General features: G+C 45.5%; 1 protein-coding gene across 7 annotated transcripts in view; it reads left to right on the top strand.

Annotated features, from left to right (window-relative positions):
• The window catches only part of ADGRL1 (adhesion G protein-coupled receptor L1), a 123,264-nt gene that overhangs the window by 101,349 nt on the left and 2,905 nt on the right, over positions 1-19,010 (top strand). For all 7 annotated transcript variants that reach the window (XM_077924366.1, XM_028717302.2, XM_028717303.2 and 4 more), the window contains 17 exons: positions 968-1,768; positions 3,453-3,767; positions 4,302-4,405; positions 4,530-4,715; positions 5,987-6,025; positions 7,405-7,588; positions 10,330-10,452; positions 10,590-10,795; positions 11,106-11,276; positions 11,695-11,904; positions 12,500-12,720; positions 13,473-13,539; positions 14,316-14,407; positions 16,720-16,888; positions 17,929-18,057; positions 18,201-18,297; positions 18,690-18,818. In XM_077924366.1, coding sequence (XP_077780492.1) covers positions 968-1,768; positions 3,453-3,767; positions 4,302-4,405; positions 4,530-4,715; positions 5,987-6,025; positions 7,405-7,588; positions 10,330-10,452; positions 10,590-10,795; positions 11,106-11,276; positions 11,695-11,904; positions 12,500-12,720; positions 13,473-13,539; positions 14,316-14,407; positions 16,720-16,888; positions 17,929-18,057; positions 18,201-18,297; positions 18,690-18,818 — 3,243 coding nt within the window. The remainder of the gene's footprint in view (positions 1-967; positions 1,769-3,452; positions 3,768-4,301; positions 4,406-4,529; positions 4,716-5,986; positions 6,026-7,404; positions 7,589-10,329; positions 10,453-10,589; positions 10,796-11,105; positions 11,277-11,694; positions 11,905-12,499; positions 12,721-13,472; positions 13,540-14,315; positions 14,408-16,719; positions 16,889-17,928; positions 18,058-18,200; positions 18,298-18,689; positions 18,819-19,010) is intronic.

Here is a 19,010-nt window from a genome sequence, read left to right as displayed (position 1 = left end):
TTGCATGGCGGCTGGCATAAATTAGCCTTGATCCATAGTGAAACAGTAATTCCCTTTGAACATGGAACAGGATAGCTTTTGGATCATCTTACCAGCCTTAAAGGTACTCCTTTGCAGCTCTAAAGGAGCTCCATAGGACAAGCAACCCCAGCTGCTTCTAGATCAAGTGGAACAGAAACTCTGTAGGAGTCCAGTTGAGTAAACAACAAACATGTCCCTCCTCTAGAGAGACTCATAGAATACTCGGCTCCACCAGGCCCTCAGACCAGATAAGCATACACTACTCAATGGATCCCATAGGACAAACAGCCTCACAGCTCCATACTGAGCCCTTCATTTTTGAAAATTTGATTTCCATACCATTAGGTAGTAATGCCCTATTTGCTCCAATGTAGAGCACCTGATTTAGATCATGCAGGGTTAAGCTGGTGCCATTTGCTTTCCCAAAGCGGTTAAACTGTTGCTGTGTTGACTTCTAGAAGGTGATGCAGAACATGCAACCAGAGAGTAGGGGCTAGAATTGTCAGTTCAGCAACACTCCTGCTCAGATTCATGGGTTTCCCAGATGCTGCCACTCAGATCTCTGCAGGGAAACAATCTGACATCCCCTGCTTAATGCCAGAGAATGTAGCAAAAGGAAGGGAGGGAAGGTTTGGAACCCCTAAATTCCCTTTTTAATTTGATCCGGAGAAATTGTTTCTTTCCTCTGATGCTCCCCTGCCCCCAGTATTTATTTAACTTGTCACTGAGCCGTCTCTGCTCAATAACAGATAAAAGTCTCATGATTGCAGCTGCTCTCAAAACTCAGCGCGGATTTCACTTCTCCTGCCAACAGCCTTTTACAAATTTATCCTTTCTTCTCTCTTTCTCTTTCTCTTTCTTTTTTCCCCTCTTGCTCTATCACATTCTTTCTGGATTTCCCCCCTTTTACCCAATCACCCTTTCCTCCCTTACATCCCCTCCCTAGTATTCGTTTGCCCGGGGACACTGCACAAGATCCTGGAACCTACCTCGGCCCATGAATCAGAGCACCAGTCTGGAGCCTGGTGCAAGGACCCTCTGCAAGCCGGAGACAGAATATACGTCATGCCATGGATCCCATACCGGACAGACACACTGACAGAGTATGCCTCGTGGGAGGATTATGTGGGTGCCCGGCACACCACCACTTACCGCCTGCCCAACAGGGTTGACGGCACAGGTTTTGTGGTATACGATGGAGCAGTCTTCTACAACAAGGAGCGGACACGCAACATTATCAAGTATGATCTGCGGACGCGCATTAAGAGTGGAGAGACAGTCATCAACACAGCCAACTACCATGACACCTCACCCTACCGTTGGGGTGGCAAGACTGACATTGACCTGGCAGTGGATGAAAATGGGCTTTGGGTCATCTATGCCACTGAAGGCAACAATGGCCGGTTAGTGGTGAGCCAGCTGAATCCTTACACGCTACGCTTTGAGGGCACGTGGGAGACCGGCTATGACAAACGCTCAGCATCCAATGCCTTCATGGTGTGCGGAGTCCTCTATGTGGTGCGGACAGTTTACGTGGACGATGACAGTGAAGCAGCTGGTAACCGTGTTGACTATGCGTTCAACACCAATATGAACCGGGAGGAACCCATCTCGTTGACCTTCCCAAACCCCTACCAGTTCATCTCCTCCATTGACTACAACCCTCGTGACAACCAACTTTATGTGTGGAACAACTACTTTGTCCTGCGCTACTCACTTGAGTTTGGCCCACCTGACCCAAGTACTGGTGAGACATAATCCTTGCACCTGAACATGGGGTGGGGTAGAGAAATCATCACTGACTTGAAATCATGGGCCCTTGGCTTCTCCTCCCATTTTCCATTGGGTTGTCAAATACATTAGGGGACAAAAAAAGCCGTGTTCATTTGCTTAATGCCCATTTTTAATTGTACATTTCTGCAAATACAGCATTCACTTGAAATTACTTCTTAAATACATGTATATTTAAAATATATACATTAAGATTATGTATAGGCAATCCCAAATGTACTGCTTAAGAGTGATACATTTTCACTTGAGCTAACCACCAACACACACTCTTAAGGTACTCGGCGAGCAATCTCAAGTTATTGAGCCATTGTCTCTCCCAACTTCTACTGTTCAATATCTCTGCCATCCTCTGCCATCCATCACATTTCAGGAAACATCCAACTATATAATGGCAAGTTCATCTTACAAAGCAAGGCTTCAGTCCCAAAGCTGGCTTTTGAAAATATATTTCATTTTTGCCATTTTGCCACAAGCAGGTCTTTTAGTTCCAGTCATACAGTAAGCATCAGAGAATCTGCTCAGTTCAATTCAAACTCTCAGTGACCCCAAAAGAATTAATGTGTGCCTGAAATTCTGACAGTTAGCATCACGTGGAGTTTAAATTGACAGAGATGGATTGTCTGATGTGCAATATTTGGCAGAAGCCTGGGGTCTACGAAAACTAATTCCTTGAAGCTGGACTGAAGGGGGGGAAATCTGTGCTTATTTTGAATACAGGAAATTCAAGATCAGTCATGCCCAGGTGAGGTGGCAGATTCAGATTTGTTTAGTGCAATATGCAGCTAATTTGTTTCTCCGTTCGCCCCCATTGCACAGCTGCTGCCTATGCAACACTAACGGTTAAACTTGAATAAGGTTACATTTGCATGCACAGGTTACTTGCAGGGTTGGGGTGGGGAAGAGCGAAATGTAGCCTTCTTTTACCTTGGTCACCAGATGTTGTCCTTTAAACCTGGGGTTGTAGCAAAAGAAAGGCTGTCACAGCTCCTGCCACCCACCCCCTCCTTAGACCTGCTGCCTGGCCCCTTCAAACGGGTCTCCAGGTGTGCCAGGAAGCACAACGGATGCTGGAGTGTGTATGCACAACAGGGCTCTGGAGTGGAATAGTTAGGAGAAACTGCACCTGCCTTTTCTTCCACTTCAGCTGGAGATTTAAGAGTTTGGCCAAGGTGCCAATCCTGGTCAGGTTAAAGAGAACAAAAGGTGATTACTTTCAGAGTGAACAGAATTTTGCTAAACTTCCCAGATAGAAACAATTCCATTGAAATTGAGCATTTGATTAATTAAAAATATTTGGTTCTGAGGAAATGTCATTCAGCATCATGCTCATGAATACTTCTTTTAACATTTAAAATGGCAAGTGAGGATTTAGCCCTTTGTGTCCCATCCCTTCAGGAAGGACCTGGCAGATATATACTTGGGACTCGTCAAGCTAACTGGTTAGAGACCTTTGCTTTGATGCAAATCAAAAACCAATGCTACCTAAGAGCATAGGAACCTGCCTTATAGTGAGTCCAACTCTTTGGTTTTTCTACCTCAGATAAGAAAAGGTAATTTTACTCTGTGTGCAGCATGTGGTGGCTGAACCTGTGGGGATATTTTGTATGTGGGTGGAAATCTATTTGCCTTTCCACCCACAGGCCCTGTCACCTCGACACCCCTCAGCACTACAACCACCGTTCGTCCCACCACCATCACCAGCACAGTCTCACCTGCTGCTACAACAACAACACGGCAGGTGCCCCTCACCACCCACCCCATAGGTGCCATAAACCAGAAGGGTACAGAGCTTCACCCAGTCACCGCCATAATGCCCAGCACCCGGCGTCCACCAGCAAACAATCAGCACGTCTCTCCAGAGCTCTTCTGCGAGGCCAAGGAGGTGCGGCGTGTCCAGTGGCCAGCCACACAGCAAGGCATGCTGGTCGAAAGGCCTTGCCCTAAGGGCACACGAGGTAATGAGGTCTTTGCTCTAGAGCTGGCTTCATTTGAGTCCTAGAGGCATCAAATGCACCCAGTTTCAAATGGGAGAAGGTGGGACTCCGGCAGAGTGTATTCTCTCCAATGGTGCAAGGAGCAAATGGGGCTTACAGGATATTGCCTGTGACCCCACAGCACTCAGCTCAAGGAAAGTGTGACAGCTTGAACTGTTGCTATGACTTAATTCATTCACACGACTTTCTGCAATGTGAACTCAGAGCTGGCAATTCTCAGTGGGATGAATTGGTCCTGCCATCCCCTGCTAACAGAACTCATCTTGTTATTGCCACAGTACTAAGCCATTTATCCCTGCTCTGTACTCCTTGCTATATTAGTTAGATGTGAGAACTGGACTGTCTAGGAAGAGAGCTCTTCATTCACTACTAAGGTTATGATTGCTCTCTGAGACCCTTAATCTCTGGTCTAGTGTTGGGATAGGGTGGGGGTGGAAGGGGGAAACCAAGCAGCTGGAAGCTGACTGAATTTTCCCCCTGCCTTCCTGTGCACAGGTATTGCTTCGTTCCAGTGTCTTGCTTCGGAGGGAAACTGGAACCCACGGGGGCCTGATCTCAGCAACTGCACAAGTCCTTGGGTCAACCAAGTGGCACAGAAGGTATTGCTTTCCCCTTCCCATTACAGTGGTCTTCACTCAGACAGGTCACATTTGGGCTTCATGCATGCACAGCTCCTTTTACCTGACTGAGGCCAGTCTGCATTCCTTTCCCCTCCTTTGGCAGATCAAGAGTGGAGAGAATGCAGCCAATATTGCCAGTGAGCTAGCCCGGCATACGCGTGGTGCCATCTACGCCGGAGATGTCAGCTCCTCTGTCAAACTAATGGAGCAGCTCCTGGACATTCTGGATGCACAACTTCAAGCGCTGCGCCCTATTGAGAGAGAGTCAGCTGGCAAGAACTACAACAAGGTGCATAGTAGTTTAATGGCTTAGATCAGAGGTTTTCAACCTTTTTGAGTCCCACTGGCCAGCCCCAGAGGAACCATTCACCTGGGGAGCTTGTAGTCAGGGCTGCTGCAACAAACAACTGTGCAAGACTTTGAGAGATGCAAGAAGGCATCAGAGGAGGGAGGGAGGGAAGAAAAGAGGGGCAGAGGCCAGTGTTGCCTGTGACATCCCTGACCACCATTCAAGGCACCCCCGGGTGCCACGGCACACTGGTTGAAAGCCACTGGCTTAGACAGTGGTTTTAGGGCTGGCAGGCAAGGACCCTGACCCCAGTTCATGCAAAAAAATTGGTCTTGGGAGGGGGGATAGCAATTCATCAAGTAAAGCTTTTTGCATGGTGAAGGTGTCACTGGTTGGATTTCTGCTTGTTGCACAGCTTTTAAAAGTGCAAGAGTCCAATAGGAAAAAAGATGGCAACATGGTGTTGGGGGACAAGGAGTGGTAAAGGAAGATTGGTGCTTATAGGCATTGGGAGCAATGCATGTTGAGGCAGAAGGATGCCACCAAGAGTGAAGGGTTGAAGCTAGAAACCATGAACCTGCATCCAGGTTTTACAATAACCATGGGAGCTAGAAATGAAAGCTGAGATCTTTGATCTTTAGTGAAAGATTCTAGTTCTGTAATGGATGCCCTATTTCAGGGGTCACCAACTCCCAAGAGACTGCAATCTACTCACAGAGTTAAAAACTGGCAGTGATCTACCCCCTTTTTGGGGGTTCAGGTCAAAGTTGTTGAGCTTCTTTAGGGGGAGCCAGTTATCTGCCACAGACGTCCAGTGATCTACCGGTAGATCACGATCTACCTGTTGCACATCCTTGCCCTATTTTATGCTGTGTGATGCAATCCTAATAACAAAGTTCCCTATACCCACTTCTTAATAAATAATCTGATGTGGGACTATTCAGCTTACGCTGAAAATGGCTACTTTTGAGGTGCAGTCCACCAAATGCTGCTGCTGTACAGCCACTCAAACAGTCTTTCTAGCAAATGTAAATAAATCTTATCTAAATGTCCAATAAGATGTTGCTTTGGATACACACTTTCATTCAGGATATGCCTTCATTATCTCAGCCTGTTGATGAGTGACTTCATGGCCAGAGCAAATGTGCTTAAGATCCCCATTGAACCTATCCCTGTGGACCCTTCTTGTAGAAATTACGTTCTAATCATTTTCTCTCTCTTTGTCCACCTGAACCATTGCTCACTTTGGGCATGGATGTATCCCCCTGCAGATGCACAAGAGAGAAAGGACATGTAAGGACTATATTAAGGTGAGTGTGTCCTGTGGTTGAAACCCAGATAGGAGCTGCTACCCAAGAAACAAAGTTTTTCTCAGTTTTGAATCTCACAGAGCAATCCAGGTCCCCAGTCAAACATGCTTGAGTGGAGCAGAGCTGTCCCCATGGGCAAGGCATGTCCCAGAGCCCCTGTCCAGATGATGGGTGGGCTGGTATTAACCAGTGGAAACTCCCCAAACACAAATGGGGCAGGACCTCAATGGAAATGGGCCCAATCTGGGCCTCTTTAATGCATCAGCATGGGAGCTTTCACAACATAGGGCCATTTTAGAGTATGGACTCATCCAGACTGCATTATTAGGCACAGGTCTGCACTTTAAAGTTCTGTGTCTGAGCATTTTTTTATTTTTTGGTCCTAACATTTTCCCTGGGAAAACCCACCTCCACCTTCCTATAAAAATCATGACAGATGCCCATTCCATAACTGGAGGCAGGGGAGGAAGAGAAAACACATAGATTCAAAGAATATAACAAAATAATATTTATTTTTTATTTTACTCTAAGAACACCACATAAAGACAACTCTCATAATACTAAAGGAAATCATGGTACATTATCATTATATTTCTGGTTCCAATAATGTACGAATAATAGCAGTTTTCAACAGTACTATCCATTTGTTGTTGATTTTCTTTTACTCTGATATAATTGGATAGCTTCATCATTTCAGCTGTTTTCCATAACTTCCCTAAATAGTCATCAAGTACATAATAAATTCAGCTACATTTTAAAAAGGAAAAGCATGAAATGACAGGGCATTTCTGTGGGCACATGGGCGATAAATACATGCTCTAGTGAAGAAATAATACAATGGAGAAATGTTCAGGCTCTAAAATGTGAAGGGAGAAAAGCAACCTAAAACAGTTACAAATGGCATAGACATTTAGATACGGGATTGTTCTGCTCATCATTGAGCTCAACAAAGGCAATTTCTAGTAGGTGCCTGTGCAATACACATAACTGCATTACCAAAGGCAGTTGATTGCAATGCCTGTGCTGTGCAGGGGAAGAATTGCTTTTCCCCAGCTATGGAATATTTGGAAAATACCATACCCCCTTACAATGGAAGGGCTGCTTGGAGGGAGAATGTCTAATTCCTATACAACAAAGGAGTAACAAATACGTGGTTCATGCACAATTTAAAAATAAATAAATCCCAATACTACTTGTAAAATTATACTCAAAGCAGCCTGGAAAGAATTGTCAGGTGGTGACAGCAATGCCACCACACAAAGACACATGAATGTTTTCTCTCCATGAGAGGAGGCATCTGTAGCTGGTTTATTATACAATGGGAAGCTAGAGGAAGGGGGGGTGCTTCCATCCTCTCTCAGAGCTCTATGTCATTCTAGGCTGTGGTGGAGACGGTGGACAACCTGCTGCGACCTGAAGCTCTAGAGTCATGGAAGGACATGAATGCCACAGAGCAAGTGCACACAGCCACAATGCTCCTTGACATCCTGGAGGAGGGAGCCTTCCTACTGGCTGACAATGTCAAAGAGCCAGCCCGTTTTGTCACTGCCAAGACTAATGTGGGTAAGTCTTTGATGCTGGGCTCATACAGAAGAACTAAAGGGGGAGGAAAGGAATAGAGGGGATGGGGGGGGGGTAAGGAGAGGCTGTTATCCCTACTCAGAGACCCCAACATTTTGCTTCAAAATTTTGCATTGAATGGGAGCAGACACAGTGCCTGAGCCTTCTAAATGTAGAGAGGAAGAAATATCAAATACTGGTAGTAAAGGGAAGAGCTGTCATTTAAGTATGGGAAAAGCCCTTATTTATAAGCACTGGGATTGTCCTTAAAGCACGTCTACTGCTACCATGCAAATGTACCATGGAAATCTGTTGTGTAGTACATTGGACAAATTTCTTACCTAAACATTGCTGCCATTTAGAAAGTTGCACAGATTCTGATTCCTTATGAGTTCCTATATGTCTAGTAAGAGGTATGTGTGCATTAGTTACTCAGGACAATGTATATGCAGGGTGCACACACCATTTCCCTTGCGAAAGCAATGTCTTTAAGAGAAATTTATCTTGTGAAAAGTGGTTCTTTGGACATGAAGCTTACTCAAACAAGTCAACTTCAGCCAACCTACTTGACTAGATTGTTATGATGAGAAGCTGATGAGAATTGGAAAGTGCTATAGAAATAACAATCATAACATAATAGATCCAGTTCCCTGGGTTCCATCCCTTTGTTGTGCTGTAGAGTGACCAAGCTTTAGCTGTAGAGTGACAAAGCTATACTGCGCTTTGTAGACATTGCTTCTTAAAACGATGTGGAAGCCTGGCCACTTCCAGGGGAAGGAAGCCCCCTGCCACTTCTGGCCACAGGAGTAGAGCTGGCTAGAACTGGAGCTGGGTTCTTCCCCTCTTGCCTGTGAAGCAAGGGGGGGGCTGGCTTAATTGACTACAGTATAGTGTAAACATAACTTTTAGATACACTGGGAAACAAAACAAAAAAAATTGTGTGATTCACTTTATTTTGGTGGCGTGGAAACGAACCCGCAATATCTCCAAGATATGCCTATATTGCAAGCACGAGCTTTCAGGGGATGGAAAGAGGCATTGTATTGAAGATGCATTGTCTCTGCACCCCAACCCAGGAACTAGCTTCAAGTGGGAAAGCAGTTGAAAATGCATTGCCTTGAAACCTGTGTGAGTTTGGGGAGGCAGAGTGTCTAAGCCAACAATAGGAAACCTGTGGCTCTCCAAATATTGTTAGACTACAACTCCCATCATCCCTGGCTGCTGGCTGTGGTGGCCACAGATGATAGAAGCTGGAGTCCAATAACATCTGGAGAACCATATATTCCCAATCCTTTCTCCTTGCCTGCTGTGACAACACCAAACCATACTGTTGTACCTGGAGAACCTTCAAGATGGCAGAGCCTCACTGAAGAAATCCAACCCTAGTGCTACACTGAAAACAGTTCTCCTGAGCAGCAGAGTGAAGAGGTGCAGTTTGAGGTGCTGAAGCAAGTAGAGAAGAAAAGGTCAGGAGGAGCTGGAGCACATGGAGCGAAGAGAAGGCTGGAATTAGGGGAGGCAAAAAGGGATAGAGTAGGCAGGCAAAAGGGCGAGTAATACGAGGAGGGAGAGATGGATGCCCTCTCCGCCCTCCACCCACGAAATTCCTAGTGCATTTCCCTGCACACATTTATATAAGCACCGGTCTTGTGTGGGTCTCTTGTTCCTTCTGGATTTCCAATGCAGCTCTCTTCTATGGCTGTGCACACACTGAAAGTCCCACATACCAACAGGCACTGTACTGCTTAATAATACATGTCAGTATCTGTTGATGTTCACTCTAAATTGTTTGGCTCTTGCACAAGAAGAAGGAACTGCTTATGGCAGAAGGTAAGGCTGAGGCAAAAACTATAAAATTACATCAGGGAACCAATTAAGCATGTTAGCCTGCACTATTGAAGGAGGAAAAACCCACCCATGTTTTATGCCTTGGATAACCACTAATGAGATAGAATCCATTAGTACAACTATTGCCAAACCTTTCAACAGCATCATCCAAACCATTTTATTACAAGTGAGCATTCTACCAGGTGTTACTAGCTTGGTCAGAACTGTCAAAGTATCTAGACAATTATGGTTGTGCAAGCTAATTCTCTTTTGTGCAGACAATTCTAGTAGTCATGTTCTTCAGCACTATAAACTGACAGCTTTCTCAAGCATCTTCTGGGGGAGGCGGAGGACTTTCATTTCTGGTAGGAAACCTAACCCAAAGCTCTTAAAACAAAACATTAAAGCCTAGTCTTCTGAAAATCCTCTCTTGTATGTCACTGCTGCTTGGATTAAGTGACCCCAGAGCAGCAGTGCAAGCAATAAAATTCCAAAATAGCTCAGGCTATTTAGACAAAGAAAGAGAACAACAATTCATAAGTGAGTGGAAATAACAAATCAAAGGAAGAAACAGGCAGGAGTGGTACAGATGCCTGCACAGAATTTTTGCATTTAGCACATTACTTCACCATAGAGATGTGGGCAAAACAAAACAAAAACTATCGCCCAATGTTAGCAGCCACAAAATAGGGATGGCAATTTGGTGTCCACAGAGCATTTGGAGGACAGATGTATAATTTGAAACAGGCTCGCTCCATGGCTGCTCAGGTAGTCCAGAGATGAGGTAACATGTGAAAGGTATACGCTCCACTTATGGGGTGGGGAATCAGATTAAAAAGAGGATAATTAAAAATTGTTCTGAATATTGTGCCTATGTTTCCTGCTTGTATTCATCTCGCTCTTCCTCCTCATTGCAGTGCTGGAGGTGTCAGTGTTGAATACAGAGGGGCAAGTGCCAGATATTGTTTTCCCACATGAATATACCACCAAGAATTCCATCCAACTGTCAGCCAACACTATCAAGCAAAACAGTCGTAATGGTGAGCGGGGAACGAAATTCGGGGAGGGAAAGAGACGCCAGGATCTCAAAGACCTTTTCTCTAATGTGATGAGAACCACATTTGCCTCTTTTTGTGGTGCAATATCATGGCCCCGATTCCCTTTCTTCTCTCTCCAGGGGTGGTCAAGGTTGTCTTCATTCTCTACAAAAATTTGGGGTTTTTCCTCTCTACTGAGAATGCCACCATCAAGCTGGGTAGTGAGGTTGGTTCAATTAGCCCCTCGCTTGTTGTCAACTCACAAGTTATTGCTGCCTCCATCAACAAGGAATCTAGCCGCGTCTTCCTGATGGACCCCGTCATCTTTACCCTCTCCCACCTGGAGGTGAGACTTGCGTGACATCTGGAACCAGTGTGCTCATCCCCCCATTTTTGGCACATCCTAGGGCATGCCCCACTATGGCACTTGGTGGTCTGTGTCCTATTTCTGCACACATACACCCAACATTGGAAACTCTATGCTTTGTACGTGCATTGACGCTGATGTTTTGATTATGTGCCAATTCACTCCCATTCTCTCCAGAATGAACCATTTGCCTGTATCCCAACTTCTCAAAGCCTAGGGCCCCTCTACTGCTCTGGCTTCACCCCATGTAATTGACGATTCTTACAGGCATATTTTTTTTTCCATATAGGAAAAGAACCACTTCAATGCCAATTGCTCTTTCTGGAACTACTCAGAGCGCTCCATGATGGGTTACTGGTCCACGCAGGGCTGTCGGCTGGTGGAGACCAACACGACCCACACCACCTGTGCATGCAGCCATCTCACCAACTTTGCTGTGCTCATGGCACACCGTGAAATTGTAAGAATATCATTCCCACTGATGGGGGCTGAGGGAAGATGCTCCAGAATGGTTGGGGGGCAGAGAGAACTGGTTTTCTGCCACCATCCCCAGCCACTGTCAAGGTCCCCCTTCCAGTTCATTATGCACCCAGTATCTTCTTGTCCATATGGGTAACCCAGAAAATCAGGGTGGTCATTATTCTTACATGAAACACTGGGAGTTGGTTCTTTCCCTGTTCGTAATAAAGATGCACTGGATTAACAGTTACTTGGAGGGTGGCAGTTTATTAGATGGAGACAGTCCATTGGCAGAGGACGGTAAATTAAGTGCTACCAGTATTACAGTCAACCTAAAATTTCAACTCTACAACAGGGGAGAGTATATAACAGGAGAGGAAAGCTGTGCACATCCAGCCTCATTCCGCTTTTCCTTTCAGTACCAGGGCCGCATCAATGGGCTGCTGTTGTCTGTCATCACGTGGGTGGGCATTGTGATTTCCCTGGTCTGCTTGGCCATTTGCATCTCCACTTTCTGCTTCCTGCGTGGGCTGCAGACTGACCGCAACACCATCCACAAGAACCTCTGCATAAACCTCTTCATCACTGAACTCCTCTTTCTCATCGGCATTGATAAGACACAGTATGAGGTGCGTGACAATCTCCCCTCAGAGCAACACCAAAATCACCACGGCATATTCCTCTGCATGGAGGGAGTTGAGAGTCACCAAGGAGCATGTGGTACAATAGGACAGGATGGAGATCCCACTGGGGAACATTTGACTTTGCCAAGTCAGTGCAGCCACAGAGGGGAGGGGGTAACAGGAATGGGATATCTGCAGGAAGTTTCAGCTCACTCTAGAACAGACTCAGTTTACCAGGCATGGGCATGTGCTTGTTCGTGACAGAAGCAGCACCTGGAAAGTGGACAGTTAACACAATTGTTCCCCTCTGCTTAAGTCACCACTGCTGCCAGGAACAGCCAGCTGTCACAGGCATGTCCAGTTGTCATGAGGAGGTACTGCAGACCCAGGGATGAAATTGTGTGCGTTTGCAGGGTACAAGGGTGGGCATTTTCCCCTTGTGGTTACTACACAATTTTTAAAAGTGCAGCACCTTTTCCAATCATCACTGCCTTAAAAAAAATAAAAATTATTGTGTGCTGTTTAATTAATTCAATAAATGCATTACAAAAAGAGGCATTGTGCTGATGGGATTTTTTCTGTCTCTCCCCTTCCATCCCAGATTGCCTGCCCCATCTTTGCAGGGCTGCTGCACTACTTCTTCCTGGCAGCGTTCTCCTGGATGTGCCTGGAAGCCATCCACCTTTACCTCATGCTGGTTGAGGTTTTTGAAAGTGAATACTCCCGCAAGAAGTACTACTACTTGGGGGGCTATTGCTTCCCTGCCCTGGTAGTGGGTATTGCTGCCGCCATTGACTACCGCAGTTATGGCACCGAGAAAGCGTGAGTACATGGAAGGCCAAAGGGAGAGGCTAGTGGAGGGTGCATGGCAATGATAAAAACAGGAGGTTGAGGCATAACTGGGGGATGGGGGGAGAGGCTAGTACACTGCACAAGTAACTCTACGCTAACGGTGGGAGGAGGAGCGCCACAGTAGAGGTTGCCAATGTGACACTTAGGGACACCCTGGCAGTCTTCCCCTGACACCCATGAAGCTTCTGAGCTGCCCTGCCCCTCGATCATGAGGTGGTGAGGATGATTACCTTCTTCTCTCTTGAAAAGTACATAGTAGGAAGTTGGAAGAGTGACAGTCTCTCCCTTCCTCTTTTAGTTCTATGCTCTTTTTCAGGCTTATATTTTCTACTATAGCTGACTTCCCCAGACTTCCTCTCTCTCTCTTGGGGGAGGCAGGGCAGGCTGAACCAAGGGAGTGAGGAGAGATGTGGCCAGAGGGGATGGTGCCCACAGCACTTGCTCAGAAACCCAAATTTGCCCATGAGCCTGAAAAGGTTGGCAACAGAACTGGCAAAACAAGATTAGAGGTGGGTTTGGGTGACTTGAAAGATACGGGATGAGAAGTCCTTTAATGGATGTTATGACAGAGGGGCAGGGCAGAAGAATGAGCAGAGAACAGGCAAGGTTTTGACAGCACATATCTGGGTGAGTGTCATCTCGTGCCAATAAGCACTCAGGCAATCAAGCCTTGAGGTGTTTTTCCTGCTTCCATCTGACACTTCCCTGCTCTCTTTTGGCAGATGTTGGCTTCGAGTTGATAACTACTTCATCTGGACCTTCATTGGGCCTGTCTCTTCTGTCATTGTGGTGAGTCACTAGGGATTGTTTGGGAATAGACACTCAAGGATTTCCCTTATCAGTCAAAGAATCAGAGTCCCAAAGTTGAGGAAAGAACCAGAGCCCTTGCTCTCCTCCTCAACCCATCATCAGACCTCCCTTTTTCTTCCCAGAGTTAAGAAGAGTGCCTGGGTGTAGGGTGTGTTTTCAACTTTCAAACTGCAAATATGAGAGGTGCTTAAAAGTTGCAACATGACTTGGGAATTCAAAAGACATTTTGGTTACATAAATATAATTTAGGTTTTCTTGGTAAGCAGAATGTGTGTAAAACTGTGTAGAAATCACTGAAAGTGGTTGCCAAGTACTTGCAGTATTATTATTATTATTATTATTATTATTATTATTATTATTATTATTTACATTACCTGACATTTTCAGGAGGTAAAATTAAAATTATTTGGTTTTCCGAAAGCAGTTTATTTGCTGCTTCATCAAGTGTAGTCTTGCCAAGCTGAATGTTGTCCAATCACAAAAATAATAGCAGATTTGAATTCCTCACACCCCAAAGCTTATTTCTAAGGCCCCTCACTGAAGAAATTTGCAAAAATTAAGTTTCATCTCTTAAAATGGCATGTCCTAGCCTGGGATCTCATGTTGCTCATTCCTTCCCATCACACACAGACACTGACACTGACAAACCCTTTCCCCTGAATCTGGGGAAAGCCACTAGCAGAGGAAAGTGGGAGGTGCTTTTTTGCAGAGGACTCCCTTTCCCCTGCTCACATCCATCTGTACACATCCCCCAGATCAACCTGGTGTTCCTCATGATCACTCTGCACAAGATGATCCGCAACACGTCGGTCCTCAAGCCTGACTCCAGCCGACTGGACAACATCAAGTGAGTTTATGTTTGGATTCCTTTTCATCCTCTGGCTTAGATCCAAACTTCTCCCTACCTTAATAGCACACCTCCAGTGCCTTCAGATTCCTGTGGTGCCTTGTATTTGGTTCTTCTAAAACAGCTTAGTGGGACAAAGCCAGAGCAGAGAAAACAGACAACTTGGGGTTTAAAGAGACCGGACTCTTGCCCAGACCATGATATCGAGGACCCCATCTGTCTCAGCAGTCTCACTCAGCTGAGTGACCTACAGCTGGGAGTAAACAGGCTAGAGGCCAAAGCATAGTGCTTTATGGGCTCAGATGATCCTTTCAGAATGCTGGGATATGGGTTGACTCACTCAGCTTACACTGGGCAACATTATGAAGCTTTTGTTTGATCCCTTCACCAAAGGCTTTGGACTGCTGGCCATCTTTATGTCGAGTAGATCTTTCTTTCTTTTCCTTTCTCTTTCTCACGACCCACCACGCTGCAAAGGCTCCTGTGAAACCAGCATTCTCTCATTTTAAGAGAGTGTCCTTATATTCAGGAAAGGAATTGTCACCCTCTCAGATGAATAGAGTGAGGCTGCTTCATTCAGTCAGCACAGTGGAGCTGTCTGAGTCAAGCAGCAAATGAGGTTAGAGTTCTGACACTTTGAGGGAATTTGTCAAGCTCAGTGCTGCAAATAGCCTGCAAATGCCAGTCTGTCAAAAGCCATGCGTTACTCACAAGTTCACATCTTCTTACACTCATTCATACAAAATAATCTAGAGGTGGGGAGAACACCCTGGTTAATGCTGAGTTAAGGTTAAAAAAAAATAATACTCATAGCTTAAAGTCTACTAAGCGGAGAAATGCAGTTCAGCTAATCCTAACAGCTTTATAAACTCCCTTTACCTTGCCCAAGTGACCCAGAACAATACTTAACCCAAGTAGCTGGAGGAAGTGCTGTGGACAGAGGAGGCTGCTGAACCTCTCAAGGATCCAGAGGAGCCCAGTAAAAAATAAAAAAAGAGAGCTGGGAAGCTCAAACATTAATGAAAACTGAACTAAGAAAGTATGAACCTCATGGAACCAAGGAAGGGGGGAAAGGGTAGACCACACTTTCTCTGTGCTATTGCCCTGATCCAAACCACACAGCCCTCTGTATGCACATGCACACAAACGGTTGCTCTTTGCTAAAAAGAAAAATTAAAGTAACAGAACTCCAAGTCACGTGTATTTTGATCCTAATTTGCAGGTCACCTCTTACAAAATTTATTAGAGCCTAACCATGTGAACATGGAGTAAGCCTTACTGATTTAAGTTGGCTATATTTCAAAATAACCGTATTTTTGATTGCAGCCTTAATTTTGCTAATTAACACTGTTACCTGCAATATAACCATTACTTCTATCTGCCAGCCCAGTTTTTACATGCTTGCTTGTCCTGCTCTTTTTAGTTCATTTACCAGAGTTCCAGTGCATTTGTTTACTGCTGGTGTGGTTTTGCAGCCTGCTTCCTGCCGTCTTTCTGTGTTTATTTTAGTTGCCAAATCTCAGTCAGAAATAAACACAGCAACACTTTGTGGTTTTAGTTTTGTCTTTTTCATCCAAAGTACAAATAGACAGTTGATCACTTCTTTCCACTCAAAGAGCAAAGATTGGGAGAACTGACAGTAAGAGGATACTCCTGAGCCAATCCTAACCATGTTTGCTTGGAAGTAAGTCTAGCGTCCGTCTCTTGGGCACCTACTAGAGAGTGCCTTTGATCTCACGGCTGACGAGTGACAAATATATGGCCATGCCATTTCACAGCCTTTCATTTTGAAAAGCCCCTTTAGAGTCTGAGCACACTCAAGTGTGGAAGTGCTTATGAAGCTTTAAGAGAAAAAAAACAAAACAAAAAACAAACAAACGAATGGTCGAGCGACCACCAAACTAACATTTGGGACTATGGTGTGTTGTTAGGAAATGGCAGGTAGTACACAAGTCCCATGATTTGTGTTTGAATTCAGCAAATGGAAGCCGTTTGTAACAACAAAGGTTAAATGTAAGGAGGCAGTTTGGTCAACATTTCTGGGCCAAGAATAACTGGAGGTCTGTAGTAACAATTTGGCTGGTAATTCTTAGACATACAACTCCCTCACTAGCAAACCATGGGAGAATCTCCCACATGCTGACTTCCTTGCCCATCTTTCTCTCTCCATCCCCCTAACATTGTCTCACTGTTTCTTTGGTGCCAGCAGTTGTACAGAGGCATCTATAGCATAACAGCAGGGAGATGTGAGACTAGTTTTGCTCTGGTGAGGACTCCCAACTCCCTGAACTCACTAGTGTCTCCTTCTACAGGTCTTGGGCACTCGGGGCAATCACTCTCCTTTTTCTCCTGGGCCTCACCTGGGCATTTGGTCTCCTCTTCATCAACAAGGAGTCTGTTGTCATGGCCTATCTCTTCACCACCTTCAATGCTTTCCAGGGCATGTTCATCTTCGTGTTTCATTGTGCACTGCAGAAAAAGGTGAGTACAGTGGTATCTCGGGTTACATGCACTTCAGGTTACAGACTCCACTAACCCAGAAATATTACCTTGGGTTAAGAACTTTGCTTCAGGATGAGAACAGAAATTGGGCTCCAGCGGCCCAACGGCAGCAGGAGGCCGCATTAGCTAAAGTGGTGCTTCAGGTTAAGTACAGTTTCAGGTTAAGAACGGACCTCCGGAACAAATTAAGTACTTAACCAGAGGTACCACTGTATCTGTTGTCCAGAACTGAAGGACAACACTTTTTGCTTAAAGTTGTGGAGAACAATGGGAGCTGGTATTCTAAGGTGCTGGCTGAGGACTTAGGAGACCCAGGGTCATTGGCTAGAGCTGTCAACCTTGCTTGCATGTTGGGGATGCAGGGGCCTTAAAGAGAAGAGAACAATTGACTCTGCAAAGGACTTTGGGTCCAAGTTGAAAGGAATTGCATAGGACTATTGCCTGATTAAAAAACAAGAAACACAGAGTCAATTAAACAAGTTTTAGTCCATTAATTAGTTAATTAATCAATTAAGATTGCATAGAAATAAAGAAAATAGTTTCTGAAGGAAGACGGGTCTTTGTCTTTGTCTTTGTTTGTAAATAACATACTCATGTAGCATAGCAGAAGAATCATTCTTAGAAGAATCATTCCCTCCTGTGCGTGAGAGAAAAGGGGGGAATGCTCCTTTAAGATGATGCTTGCCACCTGCAGTTTTTAATAAGTATTTGCATCTTTAGAAAATATCTGCCTGATTAATTGTGACCCTTTTTAAGTAAATGTTTTAAACTCATAAATTTAAGTAATTAATTGATGGAACTGAAAAATGGGGATTTTGGGGCCCGTTTCAGACTGACTGCACAGTCAGGCTTTAGATTTGGGAAACCCATTCCTTCAGAACATTGCTGCCCTAGTGAAGGTAAAGATTGTGACAGAAAGGCTTAGCTAAGAGGGCAAAGCCAGCCTGAATGACCATGTTGTAGCCAAGACAATTCATGTCTTTCCCCCTTCCTTGACTCTCCTCCCTACAATGCACCAGGTTCACCGGGAATTCAGCAAATGCCTGCGACACGCATCCTGTTGCCTACGGAGTCCGCCAGGGGCTACACTGGGCTCCCTCAAGACCTCAGCCATCCGCAGCAACAACCGTTATTACACTGGGACGCAGGTACCATTGGGCAGACTGGGCTTGGGGGGTGCTGCTGCTGTTACTGGTCTGGAGAACAGGAGAGGCTGGGACATATTCTTAGACCACAATACCCCTGGGGGTCTAGTTGCCCTACTGAATCCAGAGTGGGACTGTCTTTTCAGAGCCGAATCCGGAGAATGTGGAATGATACTGTAAGGAAGCAAACTGAGTCCAGCTTTATGGCAGGTGATCTCAACAGCACTCCCACCCTTAATCGAGGTGAGCAGTCACTCTGTATTTTCCATCATTTCCTGCAACTCCTTTGTGAGCCAGAGGGCAGGCCTGTACCCACACACCTGACTAAGAGGTTCCTGCCCCACCCTTAAAGCTGCTCCCCGGCCCCACTCGCTATAACCAAGCAGATGAAAGAGATCCCTACCAAACACCACTCTGTATCAGTTTCTCCCAGAGAGTCACCTTTTCTCCTCGGCTATCTTTGGTGGCCTCCAATGTAGTTCTGCTCACATGGCCATGACTCTTCCCCTCCCCCCTGAGCCAAGCTACTCAGTCTCCTCCCCATCTCCAGCCTTTCCTCCAACCCCAGATGTGGAGGCTCAAGTCACTTTCTACCTCCATGGTGCTAACACCTTTGCCTATACTACTTTTTGCAGGCACAATGGGGAACCACCTGCTGACCAACCCCGTGCTGCAGACACGGGGCGGGACCAGTCCTTACAACACACTCATTGCTGAGTCCGTGGGCTTCAACCCTGCCTCCCCACCTGTCTTCAACTCCCCAGGTAAGGGCATCGTCACCCAGGATAACGTACTTTCCCCTCTAGACTGATGCCCCAGACTGAATTAGGGTTCCATTTGCACACACAAACACATTTTCCTTATTGAAAATGAGGGTAGGTAGAAAGCAAAAAGAACACCTGAGATTTCTGCTTTTGAATCTGGTGAAAAAGTAATTCCTCAAGCCTCGGGTGCTG

Source organism: Podarcis muralis, chromosome 2 (genome assembly GCF_964188315.1).
Source record: "Podarcis muralis chromosome 2, rPodMur119.hap1.1, whole genome shotgun sequence".
In the NCBI taxonomy this organism is placed as follows: Eukaryota; Metazoa; Chordata; class Lepidosauria; order Squamata; family Lacertidae; genus Podarcis; species Podarcis muralis.
This window is presented reverse-complemented; position numbering and strand designations above follow the sequence as displayed.